Source organism: Dermochelys coriacea, chromosome 11 (genome assembly GCF_009764565.3).
Source record: "Dermochelys coriacea isolate rDerCor1 chromosome 11, rDerCor1.pri.v4, whole genome shotgun sequence".
In the NCBI taxonomy this organism is placed as follows: Eukaryota; Metazoa; Chordata; order Testudines; family Dermochelyidae; genus Dermochelys; species Dermochelys coriacea.
Genome location: NC_050078.2, coordinates 28,669,022 through 28,694,681, shown reverse-complemented (window position 1 = coordinate 28,694,681; position 25,660 = coordinate 28,669,022). Strand labels below are relative to the sequence as shown.

Sequence of the window (25,660 nt, the reverse complement as noted above, 5' to 3'; positions counted from 1 at the left end):
TCCACATTCTTTAAATTCTAGGTTATTTTTCTTCACTTTTTTTCTCTTCTAAAAAAAAAATTACCTACTATTCACCAGGATGTAAACAAAAGCCCATATCAACCCCCCAGCCCCTCCATGTTGGAGAATTGTGTGTGGCAAATTTCTTTACGTGCTGGCAACTGAGTGTCAGGGCCTGTCTCGTGTATTTCTCGAGAATTACTGTCAGACAGATATTTAAGCACTGTCCATGGATTTCTTTGTCCTCTGACTGATCTTGCAATCTATCTGTTTTCTTGTGGCAGCATTGCTATGGTGTCGTCATGTCAGCTGGTGAGGTTGGATCTCTAGCTCATGAGGCCTTAGGCTGTGGTCAGCCTTTTCTTTACAAAGGCACCAAGTAGTAAATTCGCTAGTTTTCCTAAGAGTATTAATGCTGTAGAAACTTCCAGTGCGATCTCGTCAGTTAAGGAAGAAGTAATGACCTCATTTTAACTGGCATCATCATCCTTATCAATCTCCAGCTACTTAGTCGATCCATTCTTTGCCCATTTTATCTCCCAAGGCTTCACATTTGAGGATCATATTGAATCAAAAAAATGTTTCCATCAACATTCCCAAGAATGGTTTCTAGTTAAATTACCAACATTCATGTGGCTTTGGGAAGTTAAAACTGACCAGGAGGAAAAGGAGCTTTCAGGACTGCATGCAATCACTTAGTTCAAAATATGAAGAGCTCACCATTCACAGTCATGTGGCTTCTATGATGAGCTCCATCTCACAAACCTGAGCACTAATGGAATATGCTTGGATAATCTATGTTGCAACCTCTTTTGCTACTAATTCACAGAGGATAACAATCCACTAGTGCTACCTGCTAGTGGAATTATTCCTTTGGCTTAAGGAGTAGGGATGCTTCATGTCTTGGTTTTAAGCCCTGCTGACAACCCATGCTAGGTATTGTTCAATAAAGATTTCTGTTTGACTTTAAAACTGGATTGTGATGTAACCACAGGTCCGTGTTCAAAACCACACTACATTTACAGTACTACTTCATCCATTATTTGCCTTCACATACTAATGCTTATAATTCAGACCTTGGCTATGCGGAAACATTCCCGATTACTTCAATGAGACTTGGATCGAGCCCTGATTGGTTAGTTGGTCTTTATTGTGTTTTCAATATTGATGAGGCTTCCAGACTTTTAATGAGAAATGAATGAAGGTGCACTACTGTCTCATAGATTCTGGTATGAGGGTTAAAAAATAAAAAGTACCCCCTCCCCCAAAAGAAACAAACAAAACCCTCAGAATTTATATGTTACAATTCAAGGGGGGGAAAACAAAAACACCACATTTTTAACTGGATGCTTAAATTGGGCTGCTATATCCATATTTAGGGACTTAAATCATAGTGGCTTGATTTTCAAAAGTACTGAGCCACATGCAGCTACCTTTGAAGTCAATGAGAGTTTTGCATGCTCTGCACCTATCAAGATCAAGCTACTTTGATTTAGGTGCCTAAATATGGATTTAGGTCCTTAAATCTAATGCTGTGACTATGAATTCAAGCACAGTCATGAAATTCGAGTTGGTGGCTCCCAGTGTCCCACAACAACTACGGCTTAGCCTCTTTGCATTTATATAGTGTTTGTTTATTGATTGATCATTTTCTTTCATGTCTTTTTTTTTTTCCTTTTTAAGAAAAGGCAATCACGCAAATAGTCAAATGCAGAGAATAATGATGAGTATTTGTTACCCCTCCCACTATAAGTGCTTTAAACCACGAGAATGCAAATAACTTGCAACAAAGAAACCTTCATACTTCATAGCAGTCCTAATGTAGCAATGTGAGTGTCAAGGTTCCTTTCCCACTCTGAACTCTAGGGTACAGATGTGGGGACCTGCATGAAAAACCCCCTAAGCTTATTCTTACCAGCTTAGATAAAAACTTCCCCAAGGTACAAACTTTGCCTTGTCCTTGAACCCTATGCTGCCACCACCAAGTGTTTTAAACAAAAAACAGGGAAAGAGCCCACTTTGAGATGTCTTCCCCCAAAATATTCCCCCAAGCCCTACACACGCTTTCCTAGGGAAGGCTTGATAAGAATCCTCACCAATTTGTACAGGATCTTACAAACCCTTGGATCTTAAGAACAATGAAAAATCAATCTGCTTCTTAAAAGAAGCATTTTAATTAAAGAAAAGATAAAAGAATCATCTTGGTAAAATCAGGATGGTAAATACCTTACAGGGTAATCAGATTGAAAACATATAGAATCCCTTTAGGCAAAACCTTAAGTTACAAAAAGACACAAAAACAGGAATATACATTCCATCCGGCACAGCTTATTCTACCAACCATTAAACGAAAGGAAATCTAACACGTGTTCTAGCTAGATTACTTACTAATTTAACAGGAGTTGTAAGTTCCTGATCTGTTCCCGGCAAAAGCATCACACAGAAAGACAGACCCTTTGTCCCCTCCCCCCCTCCAGATTTGAAAGTATCTTGTCCCCTCATTGGTCATTTTGGGTCAGGTGCCAGTGAGGTTACCTTAGCTTCTTAACCCTTTACAGGTGAAGGGTTTTGCCTCTGGCCAGGAGGGATTTTATAGCACTGTATACAGAAAGGTGGTTACTCTTCCCTTTATATTTATGACAGTGAAGTAAAAGCCTTACTGAATAGTTGGTGCCTTACGTTACACCCTAAAACCTGTTAAACTGGGCACTAGCAGATTCATTTGTGATTTCAGATTCAAATAACCTGTCTAGTGCTGTACATACTTTTAACAAAACTTACACGTAGGCCTCCGAATCCTCAATAGAAAGGCATGTCCAAAATGTCATTTTAATTTTGTTTTTGAATATAAATAAAAAGTTGTAACAAAACCTTCTAGAGCTGCTCAATACTCCAACAGTAATCCATAAACCAATAACTGTATTGCTCTCATATCAAAGCCTCACCACCATATCCCATCAACCATCCATCCCAGATGCCTGAGGAAAAAAGGTGGGCTTTGCCAAGTTGCTGGAAGATTAAGAAATTCTGTCTCTTTCCAGTGGATGGAAGCAAGTTCTGAAGTAAGTGACCATTCATGTTTTGCTGGCAGCTCCTCCCTCTTTGAATTGATGGAGCACCTGCTTGAGCAAGTCTGCTGATCTCAACCAAGGCAGTATTGTATGGAGAGAGAGAGAGAGGGAGGTAATTTCTCAACAAGTCTCAAAATATTTGGGGCTTTATCGGTCAAAACCAACACGTGAGTTTCAGCTGGAAGCTTGTTGATGATGGCTGCCATTTCTGGAGCACAAGTTTCTTGTGCTTTAAAATTTCTAGAAGGAATGGGTTCAATAAAACCATATACATCAATATAGTATTACTGTAAGTATTAAGTTTTTCCTTAATATATACTCTCAGGCCCAATGTGGGGATAGATTATGCTAAAATGTATTTCCATGCTCATCGTTGTAGTATCAGAGTATCGGTGTGGAACATCTACCCTTCTGTGCTGGCTTGGAGTCTGTGAACAAAGTTGTCCTTGTGTTACCCTGAGGCTAATGTTCCTGCCAATGCTAGCCCCACACCCAAGCTGGGAGAGGAGGGCACTATGGCTCCACAACCTTCCTTCCTGCACTGCACCTTCCTGCACTGGTCACAGTGATTTGGTACCAGTGATTTGATAATAGTGAAAATAAATTTGTGGAAAGAATGAATGTACTGACTTCTCTCTCTGGCTTTGTACACTACAGTACTGCTGTTTTTACCTGACTCTGCAATCTCGTTACTGCACTTCCACCCAAATAACATGTTGGTGCATTTATACAAAGAGCAGTCTGCTATATCTATTGAAAGAACTGGACTAGTGTGGTTATTTGAGTGTTCAATCATTAGCTTGGGCTTCAAATAAAATTTGATATGGTCTTGGGCTGCATTCTATAAAGTTCATGTTCTGTGAAATACTGTGGTTTTTCCCCCCAACATTTGAATCACTCCAACCCAGGAACATATGGACCCATTTTTCTTGGAGACTTCACACCTTCTCCCTTTGGACCTCAGAAATTATTCAACTGAGCAAAAAAAAAAAAAATGGAATCCAAGAAGAATCTCTTTCTGACTCCAGGGAGATTTATGCCTAGAATGTATCCGTTCAAAGGGATATGAAATGCTCTTGACATCAGGTAGTTACAATATTTTTATCTGTGATGAAAGGAGACTTTTCAATAGATTATTCAGCTTCTACTTTTTCAGTTAAGTCAATATTCTAACTGCTCTTCTTACTTTGTGTTTTATTCTAATGGGGTAATAAAGTATTGGCTTTTATGAAATCACCATAGCAGTTTTAAGAATTTCAGATCTTATACAAAAAGAAAAGGAGTACTTGTGGCACCTTAGAGACTAACAAATTTATTTGAGCATAAGCTTTCGTGAGCTACAGCTCACTTCATCGTGCATCCGATGAAGTGAGCTGTAGCTCACGAAAGCTTATGCTCAAATAAATTTGTTAGTCTCTAAGATGCCACAAGTACTCCTTTTCTTTTTGCGAATACAGACTAACACGGTTGCTACTCTGAAACAGATCTTATACAAGTACTGTAGTGCAATCTCTTTATCATGAAAGTTGAACTTACAAATGTAGAATTATTTAGTTATTTATTATATAACTCCCTTCAACTGAGTGAGCCCTTGTTTGCAAGGGTGGGTGGATTTTACCTCAAGGACTCTGCATGCGGCAGGGGAGGGGAGCCTGGTGCAGGGCAGCTGAGCTCGTCAGGCCTCTATTCTATATGGCAGTGTTTCTCAAACTTTTGATGCTGGTGACCCATTTGGACTTAAAAAAAAACTGTGAGCCCCTCCTCTAGAAAAGATTGTGACCTCTACCTTCAGCCATGAGGGACTTGGGGCATCAGCTTTGCTCAGGGGCAAGGGGCTCTGGACTTCAGCCCAGCTCAGTGCTTCAGTCCCCTTTGGGGCATCGGGCTCCAGGCATCAGTCACTCTTGGGGCTCGAGATATGGAGCTCCAGCCTGGCTTAGAGTTTCAGCTCCACTTAGGAGTTGGGGTTTCAGTCCCCCTGACGCTCCCGGAACTGCCAGCTGTGGCTTCAACCGTCCTCCCAGAGGTATGTGTCCCTACCCACCCAGAGAGAGGTATGGGATGAACACGTTAAAAAAAAAATTAACATGTTAATTCTATTTTCAGTTAATCACAGGTGTTAACTGCAATTAATTGACCACCCTGATTAAAATACAAAAGCTTGTATATAATAGATAATAGTGTAGAGCTGACCTAACATTTGACTTCATTTGCACTGAACTGGAGAGTACTCATGCAAGGCCCTTGTTAACACAACTGGCCTTTGAGCCATGTGAAAGAGAATCTTTGTTTGTTCATTTAAAATAAAAAGTAAGGGCCATATTTGCTGCTGAAGCTCAGTTATACTCAGTGCAGCACCAGAAAGGGTTGCGGTTGGTGGATCCTGAAGCTGGCTGGGAAGTTGTCCAGTCCTAAGTGTAAATCAGACCCTCTGGCTGCCCACCAAACATTGTTACAGGAGTGCTGTATAAGTGATAGCTATGTATTTGTAAACCGTTAATAGATAATCCACCAGCAGATGGCACTCCAGGGTACATAGTATAGAGTCTGGGTTTTATAGGCTCAGTAAAACTTGTTCTTTTGGGGCAGTGCAAATTGGCTTCTTATGTGTAGCTCTTTGTCCGCTCTTAACAGCAACAAGGGGCCATTCCAGCAGTCAGATAGCTGCAACACAGAACTGCCCGGCTATGCCTCTTTTCCAAGCCATGCCCCCTACATCTGGGGCTGGAGGAGTAAATGTCTTAAGAACAGGAATGATACACAGATTTCCTTATGGAACAGGAATTCCTGGGTTAATTCTAGTTACTTTGCTGGAGAGCCAGAGTAAGGCCCTGAATCTTGGCCCTAATTGTACCTTATGAAGACAGCCTTGAAAACGTAGACCAGTGAAAAATAATAGAAATTAGTAGCTGGGGTTGGAAGAAGCAAGCTGCTGGATTCCACTTTTACAGTAGGAGACATTATATCCCCCTCCCCTGCCATGCCTCACCACAGCTCATGCATGCACTTTAAGTAAAATGTATCAGTTAAGTAAGCATAATCTAAACAATTCTTACTAACCCTTCCTACAGTCTTTAGCCAGGCCTTGGCTTAGGGGTGTGATTTTGGTGGACAGGAGTTGGTTATAGTTATGTAACTTCATCTGGGGGTTTAAACCCCTCCTCAAAACCTGGGTTGGAGCCATACTTGCCCACTGACCTTCTCTCTCTAGCTCCCCTTCAGTCCTTCAAATCACTCCTCCCTTGAGCACCCATTCAAGGTGAGGAGGAAGGAAAGCCAGAATTAACGCCTTACTTACGGGGAACCTGGTATTATCACTGCACCGACAGTGCCGTGTAGTTATTATGCAGTGGTTTCCAAGACAACAATGACTTTCACTTAAATGATGCTTTCTAACTGTCTCCATTGGTCAATTGTATGGTTTTTATGTAACTGATCCCAGGGATAAAGCCTACCCTCGCAAATATCCAACCTCATCAACATCAATGGGTCTTCATGGATGTGAGTATAATTTGTACACATTCACCTTTATTTAGGAAACTCGCTTTTATTTTCCAAGATCCCTTGTCACAGGCAGTAGAAACCTTTGTGCATAGAAGCTTCATTGATTTGATATTTTCTGGGTTCCTTCCACAGACTACTATGCTGTATTCTGTAAAGCTCTTAGATGTCAGTAAAAGGAGAATATTTCTGGTGCTTTGTGTTGCTAAGAAAGCCTTCATTCAGCAAAGCAATCAATGTTGCCAGATTGAAGTGATAGTGCACTAACAGATGCATGAGAGTTTCCCACATTAATCTTTGATGGAATGCTGGCCCTTTAATTCCTGCTCAGAGGTTTGTCTGGCAGAACACATTGTGTGTCTGAACATTCCACACACAGCCTAATATTCTACCGATTTCACCCCAATGTTAATTGAACAACAGAGGCGCAGTAGCTAATCTGCAAGACCAACACCGAAAGGGTTAATTTCCAAATCTGAAAACCAGACCTCCATTCTACATAACGTAACAGAAGCAGATTACTATTAACCTGCAGTACAGTCTAATTTTTTTTCTTTTTAATTGTCTTGAAGGACTTGACTGAGATTGTCCCTTTGACCAGTAAACAACCTCATAAATATTTAGCACAGATCTAGATATGGATTTAGGGTTAGGGTTAGAGTTCTTAAGTATTTCAGCCATCTCCTTATTTACATTTTGGTCACAAAACCACGTCTAAACTAGGGGTCGATGGAGCAGTATAACATCATTTTCCATAGAGTTCAGCAGTTTGGGAGGGGGGCGGACATCTAGTCAAACTCTTCTTACCTAAGTCATGTGAGTATCCCCTGTGAAATGAGTTAGGCATATGGTATATGGGACTTCTTCAGTGAGTTAAGTATATGGTATTTGGCCTGTGACAATTTTCTTTCAGCTTCTGCTGATTAAGACGGTCTGTTTACAACTTTTAAATACAATCCTGTTTGAGTTAATATATTTTTATTACACCTTTTAAAAGCTATTCAGCTTAAGCAGTTAAAAACGTATTTTAATAACCCTGAATATTACAATCATGTCTAGATTAAAATGTAAGAGAAAAGACAAGTAGAATAGGAAATAGAGCAATTCCACTGATCTGGGGATTAAATACTTCCATTACAAATGTATGTCAAGGTTCACTGAAGATTTCTTCTTCTCCTTCTGCTCCTCCTTTTTTTGAATAACAAATTATTCTGATATCACATCTAAAAGTTCCTTCAAATAATCTGACATTTAAAAGTTTCCCTAAACATTGTATTTGTTATCACAGACTTAATTTTTTAATGGTAACTATATTCAGTATAAATAATATCATCAAGCAATGTTATTTCCCTGCTCCTTACATTTTCTTCATTTTAGATTTTTTTTTTCCCACTGGATGGCCACTTATCAATTTTGAGGTTCCCACTACAATTGACAGGGCAGAAAGCTGGTCTGTGGCTAAGCAGAGGATTGAGAATCAAGAGATAACCCATGCTTTATCTTCAGCTTTTTAGTGTCAACAATTTTGTTTGTTTTTAGCATTGCCAACTAACCTTATGAAATAGCTAGTTATTTTATTCTATAGCGAGGAAGAGGAATAACTCATTAGGACAGTTTGTTTTATTTATTCAGAGATTTAATAAGCAAAAAACAACCCAATATCTGTACAGTGCAAGATTGCAGAAGCTGATATTTTGGGCTTTCTCAGCCTGGCATAGGATTCTGTGATTCATAAACAATATATATTGTAGCTGAATCAGGTCCTTGGCCATTTAGCTGTTGCTGAATGTTCTAGGTTGACTTGGGTGGACTAAAAATGCTTATTTTGCTACATGCTCCTAAATTTCCTTGGTGATTCCTAACACCCCCCCTACTGACTTCAATGAAATGACAACTGACAGCACAGCAAGTGGAGCAGCTCAAGGGTTAATTGGCCAGGCAGACTAAAGAAATCAATGAATTAAAAGTGTGCACTAAATTCCATAATGTAGGATACTCCAACTGCTGTTGCTGCTTCATGCTGCAGGTAGGTGCAAAGTACATACAGCAATCACAATATTTTTTCATTGTCAGTGTTTTGATGTCTTAGGACCCAATTTAGGCTCTGATTCAGCAAAATACTTAAGCACGTGTCTATCTTTACACTTTGTTTGTACAGTGGTAGGGTCTAGGAATCCCTGTCTTGGATCAGAACTCCATTATGATAGTTGCTGTGCAAGAGCAAAGATGGTCTCCAGTCCTATTGGCTTGAACGTGACTACTCACATACTAAAAGTTATGCATGTGCTTATGTACTCAGTAGTAGCCAGATGCCTGATTTTGATCAAGCTTAAACAGGTGTCCAGGGAGTTACACTAGTATAAGGAAAATCAGGTCCACTGTTTTGTTCCTAAAAGTCCTATTTATGTTGCTTCCACTACAGTGTGAAAACTTAGATGCATTTCATTGTGATTTTTAAACTAGGCACCAAAGTACTGCTAGAAATAAAGCATGAGAAAACCCACCTGAACCACCTTGCATAGGGTCTCCACCTCTTCAGCCCTGTCCCAGGTCTCTGCCCCTCTCTGAAGTGGCAGGAGGTTTCAGAGTCAAGATGCCTAGGGTAGTTCATGCCTCCTTGGATCTATTGTTTCAGGCTCTCTGATGCTCTCCGGGCATCTCTCACACATGAGCCACTTTTTCAAGCTTTCCTTTGCATTCACGAGGCCTAAAAATACATTTCTTTAAAAAAGAAAATCTAATCTGTGAATCCAGGAGCTGGGGTTTATGCCTGGACCTATAATGCCTATACCTTAATCCAGCTCAGCCACCTTAAAGAAGGGGCTTAAAAGGACCTGGAGTATGACTGCTGAGTCCATGATTACGCAAATACACCTACAGGCAGGCCACAAGCTGCATTTTGCTGGGCCCAGGGAAAACATACAACATTCCCTACAGACACACTAATGAAAGAAAAAATTATATTTGACTTCTGAAATAGCATAGATAGGTCCTATCACTTTACAACTCTTTTTTGGCTTTTTTTCATTGCAAAATCATGAATGGCCTCACTAATGTCAATTTTTCTTGCGAGTTCACACTCCATAGATGAAACAGTAAGATGACTTAAATGTCTGTGTCATAGTAGATCATCTGTCATCTTTGATACACGGGTACAAACAAACTCACTAAATTTATATAAATAACATATAGTCAAACTCAAACGTCCACAATCTAGACTGATTGATTTTTTTCCCTTCTCCTGGTGATGGGCTGTGGCCAGGCACCTTGGACTGGACTAGTAAAGTGTATTTATTTTCTCCCCTTTATGTGGCCATGCCTTCATGCTGGAGTGTGTAGGTATCATTTCCCCAATCCCCATGCTGTTTCCTACACAGAACATGTTAATTTTGGCATTATGTCATGAGTGTGTGAGAATTTTACCCTCAAAGAAGTTACTATGTAGAAAAGAAAAATTCACTGTAAAAGAGTTGCCCCGTGTGTGTTTTCCTTTAAGGAATTTGCCTTTGCTTACTTAAACAGATCAACTAAATTTCTGACAATTGACTGTTTGATTAAAGTTCAGGGAATTAATGAAAATAGCTTTCCTAGAAGAGAAGTTCTTGCTGGAAAATTGGTGCTATTTTGCTGCTAACTTAAAAATGTTTCACCTTTAGCTTACTATGTCTGCTATGAGTGAAACATGCAACACATAGCTGGTGAGCCCCTTGTTCCTGTTGGGGAGCAGTTATTCATACAAATAATCCCATTTACTGGTAGCTAGTGACTCATCTCAAATAGGGCAGTTCTTGTGAGTAAATGCTCATCAGTGTGTGTCAAGGCTTTACAGTCTGGCCCCATGTAAATTTTTTATTATGTACAAGTGCAAGATTTTGACCAACTTACATTTTTTAACAAAGGCATGTTGAAACTATTGGGTTTTTTGTTGTTTTTGGAATAAAAAGGAACATTAAAATTAAACCAATTTGCATAGTTCATTGGAAGTGGCTTATAAAGGAAAAATATCTGATAACTGAAACTTGTTGCTCATTAGAAAAATAAAATTACTACTGCCTAAAAATAGAGTGAGTAGACTCCCTTGGTTTCTATTCACTACTAAAACTGGTGTTTTAAGGAAGTGATGTGTTCTCTCCCCTTCTCCCCCGCCCCCCACCTCCCTAAATGCAGCACTATAATTTAGGTAGGATATTAAGAACTTAGTGTGAACAAGAATGAAATCTCATCTGTTCTCTCCCCCCCCTCCACTGTACCTTTGTATGAAATGACCTGTTTCCCCTTTTTAAATGTAAATTAGTTTTTGTTAAGTGCAGATCCTTCCCCTAGAAATATTGTATTATTTTCTTACACTTTGATTTAGAAATCAAAATCTTTCAAACATCTACAGTACGTATTTATAATACAAAGTTTAACAAATAGGAAGATGTATTCAGTGGTAAAAACTCTCCATATAGAACACCCCTTTTTGATTGGGATCAGATTTGTGTGTGTGTGTGTGAGAGAGGAAATAATCAAGGACAAGCTCTTTGCAAAGGTATAAGCCTAGGAGTCCTCATCCACTATCAAAGAAAATGCTCTTCCAGCTGACTGAAGCAGAGCAGGGCAGCTCAGCCAATCACAGTGTTCTTTTCTAGCTCTGTCATCAGCCCTTGGTTAGGGAAGGGTTTGCTTTTATGCTCTGTATTTGGAAGGCAGATAAAATGCCAGGTCTGGGCTGCCTCTAGGGTTAACCTTCCCCTCTGGGATGTGAATGAACAGCATCTTGGCTGGGGAAGCCACAGGAAATTGACAAGGCAGGCTTCGCTCCCTTGCATCGGCCTTTTCTACATTTTAACCCTTGCTGTGGCTTTGTGGCAATTTCGGGTTTGCATTGAGAGGTGTGCTTTGGGTTATCAGACCTCCATGTATGACAATTTGTACCTGCATGGATTTGAAGACTCTGAAGCGGTAAGTATTTTCATCGATAGCATTTTTTTTTTGAACAGCCTTATAGGATGTGCAGAGGACAGAGATGAAGAATCAGGTTTGGTTTCTGGGTTTAGCTGATTGCTTGGTGTTGCACTGTGGACAGTTTGCAGTCACCTGAAATAATCCTCCATTACATAATTTCTTGTCAAGCAATACAATTTAGGGGTTTCCAAGAAAGGCTTGAAAGCATTTTGTGTACCATAATTTACCAATTACAAGCTACACTTCTGTTCTCAGGGAGTGTATGAATGCTTCACAGAAGATGGCTTTACATATGCAGAAGCAGTTACAGCTAATGTGTATGTTGTATTTCATCAGTGTAACAGGAAAAGATGTTCATTATATGTTAGTTAATATTTGTTTGATCCGGCAGGAACATAGTTTCTGAGCTGCCATCTGTGTTATATGCTCTCTGTCCAAGTGATCAATGCAGTTGCATTTGGTTTTCTTAACAGAGACAGTGTAAGTGTTTGCTGTAATATAACCCTGCAGTATCACAATGGCAGAATGTAGCCTTAAAATACTGTCCAAAAGAGGCTGGGGTATTTTTCATTTTTGTTTAATTAGGAAATGATGCTCCCTACCCTCTAACTCACGATAACAATCCTCCTACCAAAACCTATTAAAATCTTAACAAAATGGTTCACCGGGAATCTTAAAACCCATGTCAGGTTGGACATACCAGGGAGTTTAGGCTAGGGAATATTAATCATTAGTGCCTGTAAATCTTATTGTGGTGGTGGTTCTGGCTAGCACAGGCACCTTCTTTCTTCAGTGGCTAAACAAAAGCCTTGAGAGGCAAAATTACCAGGGGAAAGAAAATTATTTAGCTTACCACGGCAATGCACATGTTGTTTCATGTTAAATAGGAATGTGTTACATAAGGCTCATGGCCAAGTCACAAAATACATAGATTATAACATAAAATAGTGTGTACGTCAGTGCAGATGTATGTGCCCAATGATGTGGTATCCACAGGAAATAATAAGATCCTATATCACTTCAGATAAGGCTTTTTTCTTGTCTGGCAATGTGGTCTTATCAGGCTCCAACTGTAAAATGTTATCTGTCTACAGGTTGCCTCACATGCTAGCAACTTATCTTAGTCAATTTATTTCAGGGGGAGCGGAATCTGAAATATTCAGAATTTGAAAATAATGAATCCACTGTGCTATCTTGGGGCGTGTGGAGAAGAGGGAGTCTAAAGTATTTGAATCCCTAGAAGTGTTTCCTTGGCTCAATTTATTTCTACAAGTGTGCTCTCCACCCCACTCCCTTGTATTTCAATTTTGATTAGTTAGCAGTTTTCTTCAACTGCTGTCAAAACTGACATACCAAAACCATAAATGAGAATTTTAGCTCTTCTAGAGATGATGTCCATGTGGACTAGGAATTAACATGATAAACTTTGTGTTCTTGGGAACGGTTTCAATTCTTGATGCACAGGTTTGGAGGAAAAACATTTAAAATGTATTTCGCCCCGGTCCTTTGGCCAAGTGTAGTTGCCCTGTAAGATGAAAAAATTGGAAGTGTAATTGACTGTCTGAGATGACTGGTTGAGATGGCTAAGTTGTTGGATAGTGGTTGGTACAGTAGAGCTGTATCACTTGTGACTAAGAACAAGAATTTTAGGTATTTAGATGCTCAAAGATGAAGATAAGTGCCTAATGGGATTTTTTCTAAAGCTCCTAACTCACGTTAATTTCAATCTGGCTGCAAATGGTTTGCTCGCATTGAAGATCATTTGGGTAGAGCAGTTTTATGACTGAAAAAACCTAGAAGACGTGATTAATTAAAAAAATAATCCAAATAATATGAATTAAAACTATAGGAACCTGTTAGCAGCAGAAAGTAGAAATTTAAACCGTCGCTGTGAAATTTGGGCCAACCTGAGAAAGCAATAGTATCAAGGTTTCCAAATGTTCCATTTAAGTGATTCTTGGTAGCAGGGTTGCCAGCTCTTGAAGTTTTATCTTGCATCGTTTGTGTCTTTGGCAGCCGCAGCTTTGGGAATCATGTGAATACATGAGACTCTCAGCTTTCATTACTTTTGTTTTTAATGTAAGCGTCTAGCCCCCATGTTTATGAAGAAAAGATGGATATTTTGAACCCCAAAGGCTCCAACATCAGAAGACAGATAAAAAGAACCTAAATAATTATTTTTTGCAAATCTAGTGACTTAAGCTAGTCTCACCATTATTTTGGATCCTGATTCATGATTTCTGAGTTCTTGGGGCTGGCAGTACTGTGGTGGTAATACTGAAGAACAGTGTGTCATGCAGCATGAAATGGTGTGAACGCAGTTTTAAACCCAATGGGCAAGACTAGGCCTGTGTAACTGATATAATAAACTAACCCAGCAGTATTAGGTTCTCTGTAGTTATTTTCAATACAAATGCATTAACGCATGTAACTGAGTATGCATGGATTAAAGCAATACAGTTACCTTTTTAGGAATCAAAAGGCTTACCCCTAATGTTCTGCAGCTAGTGAAGATATGGAAGCCCAAGGATGTATACTGTACTTGCTCTCTTGTTTTCTGCAGCAGACAGAGCTGTGGCCAAGTATCCTCTGGAAACTGACAGTTTCCAGCACTCAGTAAATACATATATATATCAAAATGAGTCAGGCTAGAATAGTAACACCTTATTAAAGTTGACACTTGCCCTTATAAAACAGACCCTATAGCATTCTACACTAATGACCAAGCACAACAAACTAATCTGTAAGATGGATCGGTTCTTTAGAATGCTACAGAACTTTTCTAGATCTATAGTGCGGGACCTGAGATAACAAAATGGTGTTCTGAATAATCTCACTGTATTTTGCATACTATGGGCCACACTCATCCTGAATATTCTCTGGCAGAAATCCTGGAGCAGTGCCTGAAGAGTAGAAAGCCATGGCACCGTAGGGGACTAACTCTTTTCTTCCAGGGGGAATAATGCTGCTTAGAAAGTCATGGCCCTTGTTCAAGAAAGAGCATGGCTAGCATGGTCAATGAGTGTGCTGACTCAGCTCCTCTCCCTAACAGAAATCCTATAGAGATACTTCAGGAGTTAAAGCTCCTCTCCCCACTAGAAAACTAGTGCACACCAAGCTGAAACACTGCCTGACTTCTTTGGGGATGGGTTTCCCCAGGGTGGGGACAAGGGCCTGTGCTAGCACAGATAGGGAGATCCCAGTGAATCTGTCCCTTTAGGTTTTATGTTAAAGGTGGAGAGTACTTTTCATTTGAATGAAGTGTTTAGTACGTTTTGCTGCCCTGTAACATGCATGCCCTCAAGGACCTCTTCAGTGCGATCTAGGCAATGCTTGTAATCTGCCACTGTAACACCCATTTGTCACTGGCTTTCGTCAGGCATGTGCTACCTCAGACATCAATAGAGCCTCTAAACTTTTAAAAGCATTGCTTACTCTATCCCAAAAGGTCACAAAACTAACAGACCTGGAGATGTTTTCAATGGCAGAACCACTTTATAAGCTCATATCTGATTCAAAGGTGACTTGGGCAAATTTATTCTGTAGTCTTTATTTTTAAATTGAATGAATCAATATCAATAGTTGTGGTAAATTACAGTGAGTCCAACTCCTGTTGCTACATAGAGTGGAGATTTGGAAGCTCTATCAACACATGAAGTATGAGGACAGTACCACAAACAAGTAAAAAAAAATCCTGTTTTTAGTATGTTATACTCGCATACCTATTTACGCAACCGGAGAGAGTACATGCACTGGCCAATGCCATATTCACACTCTCATGCCAAACATTTTATAGCTGGGTGGATTTCTCAACAGCTGGTCATGGAGAGAGGAGAGTGGTTCCTGCTGGGGCTCTCCCAATGAGGTCTTCCCACTGTAGCCTAGTCATGGAACCTCTTTTATCTTTTTATCCTTACCGTGCCTACTCCTTATGCACACACATGAAGGTTTCAACCTTTCTTTTCCTTGTTTGTATTTCCACACCCCATAAATTTTGGGGTGCCCTGCTTTTCATAGGTTGTTCTTAGTTACCCTTATTCCCATAAGCATCTTAGTAACTTTTACATTAACTGTTTCCAGGGTAACCTGTGGCCAGCACAGAACTTTCTGTGATGTTACAATCAGGTGTCTTGCAGCTTAGATGGGTATGTTACAACATATTTCTTGTAACATCACCTATTGGACCATTTTTCCCAGCAATCTTGTGACTTTAGTGGCATAGGGTTATTCTTAGGTCACCCCCTTATGTCAAGCTTCCTTAAGCCTAGTGTGAGTAAGCTGAAATTTTACATGCCTCAACCTGTAGGCCTGGCATTACAGCCATGCTGTACTTTATATTTCTAATACACACTCATCGCTCCTAAATACTTGTCAATCTTATAGTCCCATCCTACTTATATTTATTCATTACCCATTGATTATATATGACGTAACATAGGAGTTCACCATGACATTAACACTGCAATGATAAAATGAACTAATTGGCTACAGTTCACTGATGCATAATAAATGATGCAGTTTAAATGGAGTCAGCAAGTAATTCTTTAACATTTTTGGAAGTACAGTTGGGAGTAAAATTTGTGATAGTGTGACGCTGTGTAGATTTTCACTGACCTGAAATAGACATATGTACATTGAACTCTGAACTTCTTCAGGTTAACCTAGAAGCATTAGAATTACTCAAACTCTGGCCCAGCTGTGAAAGGAACAGAATGGCTTTAGATGTCTTTAATGTGGAAGCATCACCTATATCAGTGTGCTAAATGGTTTTTTTAACTGCATCCAGGGGAGATTAGGACTTCCTCATTCAATAGGAGGATTATATTGTGATTCTGTGGAATTTAGAGAACAGAAGAAATGTACTCATTGAGACATCAGTGCCCTCAAAATTAATGTATTATCATAATAGAAATCAGTTTTTTCTTATTGGTCCATCCCCTTGCAAAGGCGGGACAGACTCTCCTGGTAGACCACATATGGAATAACTGATTAGGCAGCACATAGACAGGAAAAGAAAATGCAATAAGGAGGTGAAATATTTGTTGGAACTAGGCACAAAGTTGATAGTATGTGAACGTGCTTATCTGTATAGATACAAAAATGGATATTAAAGTAATTATTGAAGTTTATCTATCAAAATGTGTAATTGTTAAAAACCCACTATTTTGTAAATATGCAACATATCTTACCAGCTATGATGATTAATGATAGGTGGCTGATGTGCTAGCATGAGGCTTTTTTTTTTTTTTTTTTTTTTTGGGGAGGAGCAGGAAGTTATGTGGTTGAAAGTGAATAAAAATACCTACAAGAGTAGATAAAAAGTACATGCTGTAACAGAGAAAAAGGATACAAAGATAGAGGGCCTTGCTACTTTCAGAGACATAACCAAATCACTATGGTTTACTTTTACAATTGTATTTAACTAGCTGCAATGAACGTATTTTATAGTATAGAAAATCTGAATGCCTCAGCTATGCCATCCCTGAATTGCCCACAGGTCCTTGTAGGATAAACATAACTTTTTTTAGTTTAAAATATAGGTTTTTCATCCATTCACTGAACCTCAAAGATTAACCATGGTCAGCTAGTTTACATGCCCTTGTTCATCATGTAGAGGTTCTACATAAATCCATGGCGCTTATTTATGAATTTGTATAATAGTCATACCTGGAAGCCTCAGCCAAGGTTGTGACTCAATTGTGGTAGATACTGTACAAGGAGCAGTAGACACTGCGTGCCCCGAAAAACTTAGTGTAAATTGAGAAGATTGACAAAGGGTGGAAGAAAGAAACTATTTTTATTAACTGCACTTTTCCATTGCTTTGCACCCTGTGTAGATATCTATGCAAAGTGGGTGTAGAATGTCACCAGATTAGAATGGTAGCATTTTACACCCCTGTTGCACTCACTCAGCACAGCTGTAAATACCCATACAAGGTGCAGGGTAGTGGAGAATCGGATGCAGAGATGCTAAGGGCCTGATACAAAGCCTACTGATCAACTCTTGTTGACTTCAGTGTTTTGGATCAGGCCCTAAGAGTTGTTGAGAGTCCCACAGAAGGTCTGCGGTAAACCTGGGAATGGAACCCAGAATTCCAGGGTCCCAATCCAGCAAACCTGTCACCAAACTTTGTGCATAGAGGTGTCGGCATCTTCTATAAATGTCAAACACGGACCACTGTTTCATCCTCCTCACCCTTCCACATTGTCAATCTCTTCCACATCTCCCTCCTGCCTCCCTCCCTCCCTCCCTGCAGCTGTTCTCTTCAGCCTGCAAGTATGGTGGCTTGTTATTTTTTTCAATGCATAGTCAGTACAGCTAGGGCAAAGTGGTCTGAAACACACATGCTCTGTGGGCGTGAGAGACTGGGGAAGCAGTAAAGCAAAGCATTAGACAAGCGTATGGAATGTGATCCAGCTGGTGGGGGAAGGGAGGGAAGCTAATGTGACTCTTGACTGCATGTGCAAAGCCATCACCTCATGAAGTACAAAGATAAAAGATCCTTTCAGTACAGCTGTAGTGTTATGTTGCCTACATCTAGACTATTGCATTCAGTTCTGGGCATCACGTTACCTTAACGCTATAGACAAATGGGGGTCTTCAGAGAACAGCAACAAAAATAAAATGGGGTTTACCGGGGCAGAGACTTTATTATTTATATTGTAGAAGCATCGAGAGTTCCCAGCTTCAATGTCCTAGAAGCTGTACAAATATGTAAGAAAGAAATGATCCCACGCCTAATGAATTTACAATCTACATATAAGAGACAATAGGTGGAGACTATAAACAGATGAAGAAAAAGGAGGGTGAATCGCAAGGTGACTGTCTCCTTATATGCCCAGACAGTATTGGGTACACAGTGGGAACTACCATAACACAAATAATAAATAAAAATTATGAAATCATGAAGAAATATTAAAAGGGCTAAACATGACTAGTTTTAGGGAATAGACAATGGACAGGTTGGGGATGGGTACAAGTATTTATATTTACATGGGGTGGAAGACCCATTGTTAAGGACTCTTAAAATATAAGGAACAATCCTACATTGGCAGGGAGTTAGGCTTGAATGATCAAAAGGATCTTTCTTATTTCTCTCTCATATGATAGGAGTAGTGGAGTGAGCATGGCAGCTCTCTTCGTCTCTAACAGTGGGAATAAGTGTGTCATGATGCCAGATTCCTTACTTTCAGCAAATTATCTTCCATCCATTTGGTTGATTCTGCGGCAGGGAAGGGGTGAGTTTAAAGGATAGACACCATTGTGATGGAATCACAGAGACTGACAGGTCCTGAGTGTAGCATTCAGTAAAATCAAGCCAATATAAGGTTCACCTTCAACACTTTTGTATAAAAATACTCTGTGAAATCAGGACCTGGTCTGTGTTTGTTCAGTTGTCAGAAGCCAGATAATACAGTACATAACATGCTATGCAAGAGACATCCATTCTCTTTCACTTCCAGTTTAAATGTATCATATCATTATGCAGCTATTTGCAGACTATTAAGCAACCCACTTACGTTGGAGCTCATGACTAAGTTCAATATTTTCCGTGACTTCTGAAGAATAACTTTCCCCAAGATAAATCTCCTTTTAGTCCAAGATTTGTGTAAAACACTGTTATACCACCAGGTTTGTGTGGTAACTTCTGTAAGGGATCCAAACTGCTCACCTGTGGAATGAAGTTCATAAATCTAACCATGTCATATATTACTGTAAACAACATCCTTTCAAAGTTCCCTCCTCTTATGACCTCTTTTTTTGGACTTTAGAATTGGATAAAAGCAGTTACCTAAATGGGACCTTGCCGATGGGGATCTGTAGCTGTGTATGCTACATATAGAAAATCCTCCTACAGTCTGGAGGGTAACAAGTAGTCCCTGGAGCTGAGCCGCAACCAGCCATAAGGCAGTCCATAGTATTGGTGCACCCTGTGCATGTGAATGCCAGCACATTTCCCTACCAGTCAACTGTTTACCAGTCCTTTTCTGAACCTCCAAAAGCACTAATTTAAAGCAACACCTGAGCATGTGAGATGACTTTCCTCACTTCTCACGTGGTGTAAGATTAATACTTGTCAACAAGTTAGCGGCTTTATCTTTTGTGTACTTGAGTCAATTGTCAGGGCTGTTGGAAAATCTGAACTCTGCTTTATAGTTAGTGGGTCAGTGGAGGGACTTTGAAAGCCCTGGTCCCGCAGGGGTGGATTTAAGGACAGAGGTTAGGGAACAAAGAAGCAGAAAGGGAGACTGCAAATGGTGTGGCTTAGTAGAGGGTAAGTGGGGAAACTAGGCTTGGTTTCTTTCCTCTTTTCCATCTATGTTTGCTCCTTTCCTGCCTCCTTCGCTGGCCCACAACTCCCAAATGGTGCTGCTTCCTCTCCACCCCCACCATCTTCCATCATGTTCTCTCTCCTGTCCTCTCCCTCCTATCCCAAAGCTCTTCTGCCCTAGGATGGACTTCATTTGGAGTTAATGGCACTTGGCACACGACAGGATCAGGAGCTCAGTTTATTAGTTTGCAAGGCACTTCGATATGCTTGGATTAAAAGTGCTGTATAAATGCAAGATTGCTGTTACAATAAAGTCAAATTAATATTTTGGAGTGATTTGATAACCTCTTTTTAAAGTTTATTTTAGAAAGGACAGACAGAAGAACCCCATGTGCACAGACACTTGCCTTCTTACTCAGACACTTCAGTTTCTTCCAAGAGCCCTAGAACCTCAGTGATATAGCAGGGAACTAGAAAGCTATCCTGCGTTTTTTGTGCACGCACACAGTGGTACATTAAGCATCCCACTTTGATTTTCTGGATTCCCATGTGCACTATGCAACGTGTAGCTTTTATGCAGATGAAAATGATTTTTTTCAGGCTGCACGTGCAAATACGGGCACATGTTTCATCCGCATGGTTCAGTGCACCTGCCAGCACACACAGGTTATTGTCAACTGTTGGCAGGAATTACCTTGAATTTGTGGACATACTCTCTCAGCAGGATGGTAGCACATTTAGATTCTACTCTATATAGGTTTTTATACCACATTCATGACCATGGTTTCTGAGGGCCTTCCAGTAGTGCATTCAGCAATGTGATTCAGCAAAGCTGCAGAGATTCAGGAGCCAGATTCTGTGGCCTACTACAGCCCTTTTATGCTATTCTAAGAGCACGCTGGGGGCTACAAAGGGGGTGGAGTGGCCCCAGGGAATTTCCCACAGTGCAGGGGCAGCATAGGGCTGATATATGTGGACTTTGTGCTAGGCCCCTAGCAGCCCCTGGTATAGGTTGGGCTGAGGGCAGGAGAGATGTCGTGTTGGGTTCTATGTTCTGGCTCTTGGACAGCAGAGCAGCCCTTAGACTGCCGGGTAAGATGGCTGTAAGTTAGAACAACCTTTGGGGCTGTTCTAACTTGCATTCCGCTGGTCCTGTGCAGCCCAGAATTTGGAAAACATGCAAGGAGGCTTTAAACCACTATTAAGCACAGCAGAAAATCTGGCCCAGGACTGGATGTCAGGATTTCCTGGTTCTCAGTCCTGTGCTTGGACTAGTGGACCATATTTTCCATCCCCTTCTCTCCTGACATCCTGTTAATTTGTGTCTCTTTTTATTTACTACTTAGCTAGTACTAAAGAGTCAGTGAGAAAAATAAGTACCACTGCAGATCTTATCTAGAAGCTGGTAGCCCTCCACATCCTTTGTGCTCACTGGCGTGAAAGAGAGAAAGAGAGGGTGAAAAGAGTGAAGAATAGCATTCTTCACAGTTCCTGTGTTTGGTGAAGTATAAAGTGCGATGCACAGTATTTGAGCTCACTTGCGATTCAATTCCCATAATCCTGCTCCAGCTCTCAACTATTCAACAGCAGAGCAGGGGTCTGAGCTCAGGGAACAAACCAAAAGGATTCGGGGGTTGGGCATGTGGTGAGAAGAGAATAGAGATTGGGGCAGTTTCCATGAATATAGTGAACTTTTCTTCTCTAAGCTTTTGGAAACAATAAGGAAAGGTTTCCTCTTTTTGCCTCCTCACACTTCCTGGATTTAAATAATCTATGTAATAGCTTGTGCCCAACAAGTAGATAAAAAGTGCATAGAGAAACATTTTTCATTCTGTCTCTTGTGATTACTACAAAGCTAATTCAGTTACCATAATTCTAAAGATTTATGCTTTGCATTCATTTTGTTATAAACTGGCCTACAATCTTGCTTATAGTAAATATGGATCAGTGCAGTAGTTACAACTTAAAACAACAGTCAACAATTTTGACAGCAAAGTTATTTAAAATGGCAGCTGGTAGGTTCTGTCTTTCTGAAGTGAAAGGTGCCAGATTGACAGCCCTGGAACTGGGAGTTCTTTGTTTATCCATGGAACAAATACAGCAGAAATATGAGCTTCCCCACACTGCCCTCTGAAATTCAGCCTTCATGCCCATTCACTTCATAGTCTCTCTGCTGAAGCTGCCAAAAAAGGGCCAGTTAGTGCCCAAGTGAGTTTTGTGATGAGAACATCTCTCTACTGCACAATATACTGAAACCAAGCAGCACAGAATTATAGAAAATTAGGGTTGGAAGAGACCTCAAGAGATCATATAGTCCAACCCTCTGCTCAAAGCAGGACCAACACCAACTAAATCATGCTAGCCTGGACTTTGTTAAGCCGGGCCTTAAAAACCCCTAAGGATGGAGAGTCTACCACCTCCCTAGGTAGCCCATTCCAGTGCTTCACCACTCTCCTAGTGAAATAGTTTTTCCTAATATCCAATCTAGACCTCCCCCACTGCAACTTGAGATCATTGCTACTTGTTGGGTGATCTGCCACCACTGAGAACAGCCTAGCTTCATCCTCTTTGGAACCTCCCCTTCATGTAGTTGAGGGCTGCTATCAAATCCCCCCTCACTCTTCTCTTCTGCAGACTAAATAAGCCCAGTTTCCTCAGCCTCTCCTCACAAGTCATGTGCCCCAGCCCCCTAATAATTTTTATTGCCCTCTGCTGGACTCTCTCCAATTTGTCCACATCCTTTCTGTAGTGGGGGGCCCAAAACTGGACACACTACTCCAGATGTGGCCTCACCAGTGGCAAACAGAGGGGAATAATCACTTTTCTCGATCTGCTGGCAGTGCTCCTACTAATGCAGCCCAATATGCCATTAGCCTTCTTGGCAACAAGGGCACACTGTTGACTCATATCCAGCTTCTCGTCTACTGTAATTCCTTTTCTGCAGAACTGCTGCTTAGCCAGTCAATCCCCAGCCTGTAGCAGTGCATGGGATTATTCCATCCTATGTGCAGGACTCTGCACTTGTCCTTGTTGAAGCTCATCAGATTTCTTTTGGCTTAATCCTCCAATTTGTGTGGATCACTCAGGATTCTATCCCTACCCTCTTCAGGTTAGTGTCATCCGTGAACTTGCTGAGCATGCAATCCATCCCATCATGCAGATCATTAATGAAGATGTTGAACAAAACTGGCCCCGGGACCTGACCCCTGGGGCACTCCGCTTGATACTGACTACCAACTAGACATCAAGGCATTGATCACTACCCGTTGAGCCCAACAATCTAGCCAACTTTCTTTCCACCTTATAGTCCATTCATCCAATCCATATTTATTTAACTTGCTGGCAAGAATACTGTATCAAAAGCTTTTTGCTAAAGTCAAGATATATCATGTCCACTGCTTTCCCCGTATTCACAAAGCCAGTTATCTTATCCTAGAAGGCAATCAGGTTGGTCAAGCATGACTTGCCCTTGGTGAATCCAGGCTGACTGTTCCCGATCACCTTCCTCTCCTCTAAATACTTCAAAATGGATTCCTCGAGGACCTGCTCTATGATTTTTCCAGGGACTGAGGTGAGGCTGACTGGCCTGTAGTTTCCCAGGTTCTCCTTCTTCCCTTTTTTAAGGATGGGCACTATATTTGCCTTTTTCCAATCATCTGGGACCTCCCCCCGATCACCATGCGTTTTTAAAGATAACGGCCAATGGCTCTGCAATCACATCAGCCAACTCCCTCAGCACCCTCTGATGCATTGCATCTGGCCTACAGGACTTGTGCATATTTCACACCAAAGAGCCACAAAATAAAGCCTGGGATTTTCAAAGGGACCAAAGGGAGCTGGGTGCCCAACTCCCATTGATTTTCAGTGCTTTTCAGTGCCTAACTTCCTTCAGCCCCTTCAAAAATTCCAGCCAAGGACTGAAACATGGTGAAACCATTTTCATGGTTACTCTGTGGTGTAAGAATTTTTGCAGCCCTATGCCATGGCTGTGAGGAAGATTTCCTTCTCCAGTATATTACCCAGCAGAACTGTTCTGGTGGTTGAAGGCCTGGCTAATGCAGGCTCTCTCCATCCAGTTACAAATAACTCCTCCTTTCACTGTGAAGAATTTCCCGTCTGCTTTACAGATAAAATTGATGAATACTATAGTGTGAGGAGGGTTGTATTAGAGTGGGATAATGGACCATCTCTGAGTTTTAGCCATTCTCTCTTTCAAGGATTTTGTAGTTATTGGGAGAGATGTGATCAACAAAAAGTGAAATGTTGCACGGCCCTTGCTGGTTAAAATGGGTAGAGGGGCAGATTTAAGGTGTATAATTGGAGAGAACTAGCAAAGCCTCCTGCAGGAGGGCAAGATGCCAGGGTGGCTTGGAGAGCTCCTCACTGGTTCTTGAACCTGCATGGGATCCCACTGAAATCATGCCCCACATGGGTGCAAGGATCCTCCTGCACAGATCCAGTTTCAGGATCAAGCCTCCAGTTGTATTTGTGATTGTTTAATACATAGATTGTATTAAAAAAAACTAAAACTTTTAGGGAAGTTCTGCCCCTAGATGCATGAAGAGCTCCCATTGAACCCAAAGCCACTTGAGGGTGGAATGTGACTTGTATGACAGAGGAAAACAACACAGTATAATAAGTAACATGCTCAAAGAACAAGGGGGAAAAGCTTAACCTAAGATGCAGTTGATGTCTTGACTCTCTTCCCTATCTCCCTAAAACATGCTCTGGCTGTAAGATATTGAGCTGTTAGATGTTTTGCCACTGAATATGCATTTACATAGATAGTAGAGACTTGTTTTAAAATCAGCATCTTATACAAATGCAGATTATTTTGTAACGAGGACAAACTGGATGACAGTTCATGGTCATTCAAACTCTGGCAGTTAACTCTGAAAACTCTTTTAGCTGCCTGGATGTTGAAGGTCTGAGTTTGGCGATCGCAGGTAAGAGTCGAACTTTTGTTTGCAATTTTCATTTTGGCCCTGAATAGACGCCACTGGCTCATACTCATGTCGCTGGGGTTCACTCAGAGCCGCTCTTGCATTTGCAGTGTCCCATTTTTCATTGTCCATTCCTTCTTTCCTTCCACCTCCATAGTGGACCCTCGGAGTAAGCTTTTTAGCCCATGCTCATGTTCGCTAGATAGGGAGGGTACAGCCTGATACTAAGGCTGTTCACTGACTCTGCTATGCTTTGGTCAGATTATATATAAAACTGCTTTATGGCCTGGTCTAGAGGGAGCTTTTTCTCACTTAATGAATAAATTAAGGGAAGTATCACAGAAGAATGAGCTCCCTTTCCTTTGTAGAGCACTGTGGCTAAATCTAACTTCTGCACATCAGATGACACGTGTTCTGATGAGCTCAGCTTGTCAGAGAGCTGAGTTGCATCATCACTGTCCAAGAGACCCAAACACAGGACTATACTGGGCTGACTGTCTGCTCAATGAGCACCTCAGATTGGAGAAGGGAATAGCTCTCATTCAGTGTTGCACTCTTTAGCAAGCACTTCACACATGTTTGCTGACTCTACACTTTCCTTTCTTCTGCTCCCCTGCTTCCAGTTGCAGGATGTGTGACAGTGACATCATTTCCCATGTCTAGGTCCTGTTCAGAAAGCAAAGGTTTTGCAGGATGCCAGGCCCTTTGCTGCTGGGGATCAGGCAGGGTTTCCTCAGCTGGGAAGAGAAGCCATGAGGAGCATTTGTCTGAAGGAGGGTTTGGATGGCATGGTGGGTCTGCCTGTCACAGGGATTTCCCACTTAATATGCCCCTCCTCCCACCAAATACAGCTAGACAAGCATGACTTTTCTCCTAGCCACCCTCTTACTGGCCTTCCAGCCTCCCCATTCTGGCCTTTGGCTCC

The 25,660-nt window shown here is 41.0% G+C and overlaps 1 protein-coding gene across 7 annotated transcripts in view; it reads left to right on the top strand.

The window, feature by feature from the left end:
• CACNB4 (calcium voltage-gated channel auxiliary subunit beta 4) overlaps window positions 1-25,660 on the top strand; it is a 191,124-nt gene that overhangs the window by 61,211 nt on the left and 104,253 nt on the right. Inside the window, exons 1-2 of one of the 7 annotated variants that reach the window (XM_043505119.1) lie at window positions 11,241-11,516; window positions 15,600-15,664. The exons of 4 other annotated variants lie outside the window; for them this stretch is intronic. In XM_043505119.1, the coding sequence (XP_043361054.1) occupies window positions 15,632-15,664 (33 nt within the window). In that variant the 5' untranslated portion in view covers window positions 11,241-11,516; window positions 15,600-15,631. Of the gene's footprint in view, window positions 1-11,237; window positions 11,517-15,599; window positions 15,665-25,660 lie in introns of those variants that run through there. 2 more of the 7 variants (XR_006277940.1, XM_038422296.2) reach the window with 2 other exon arrangements.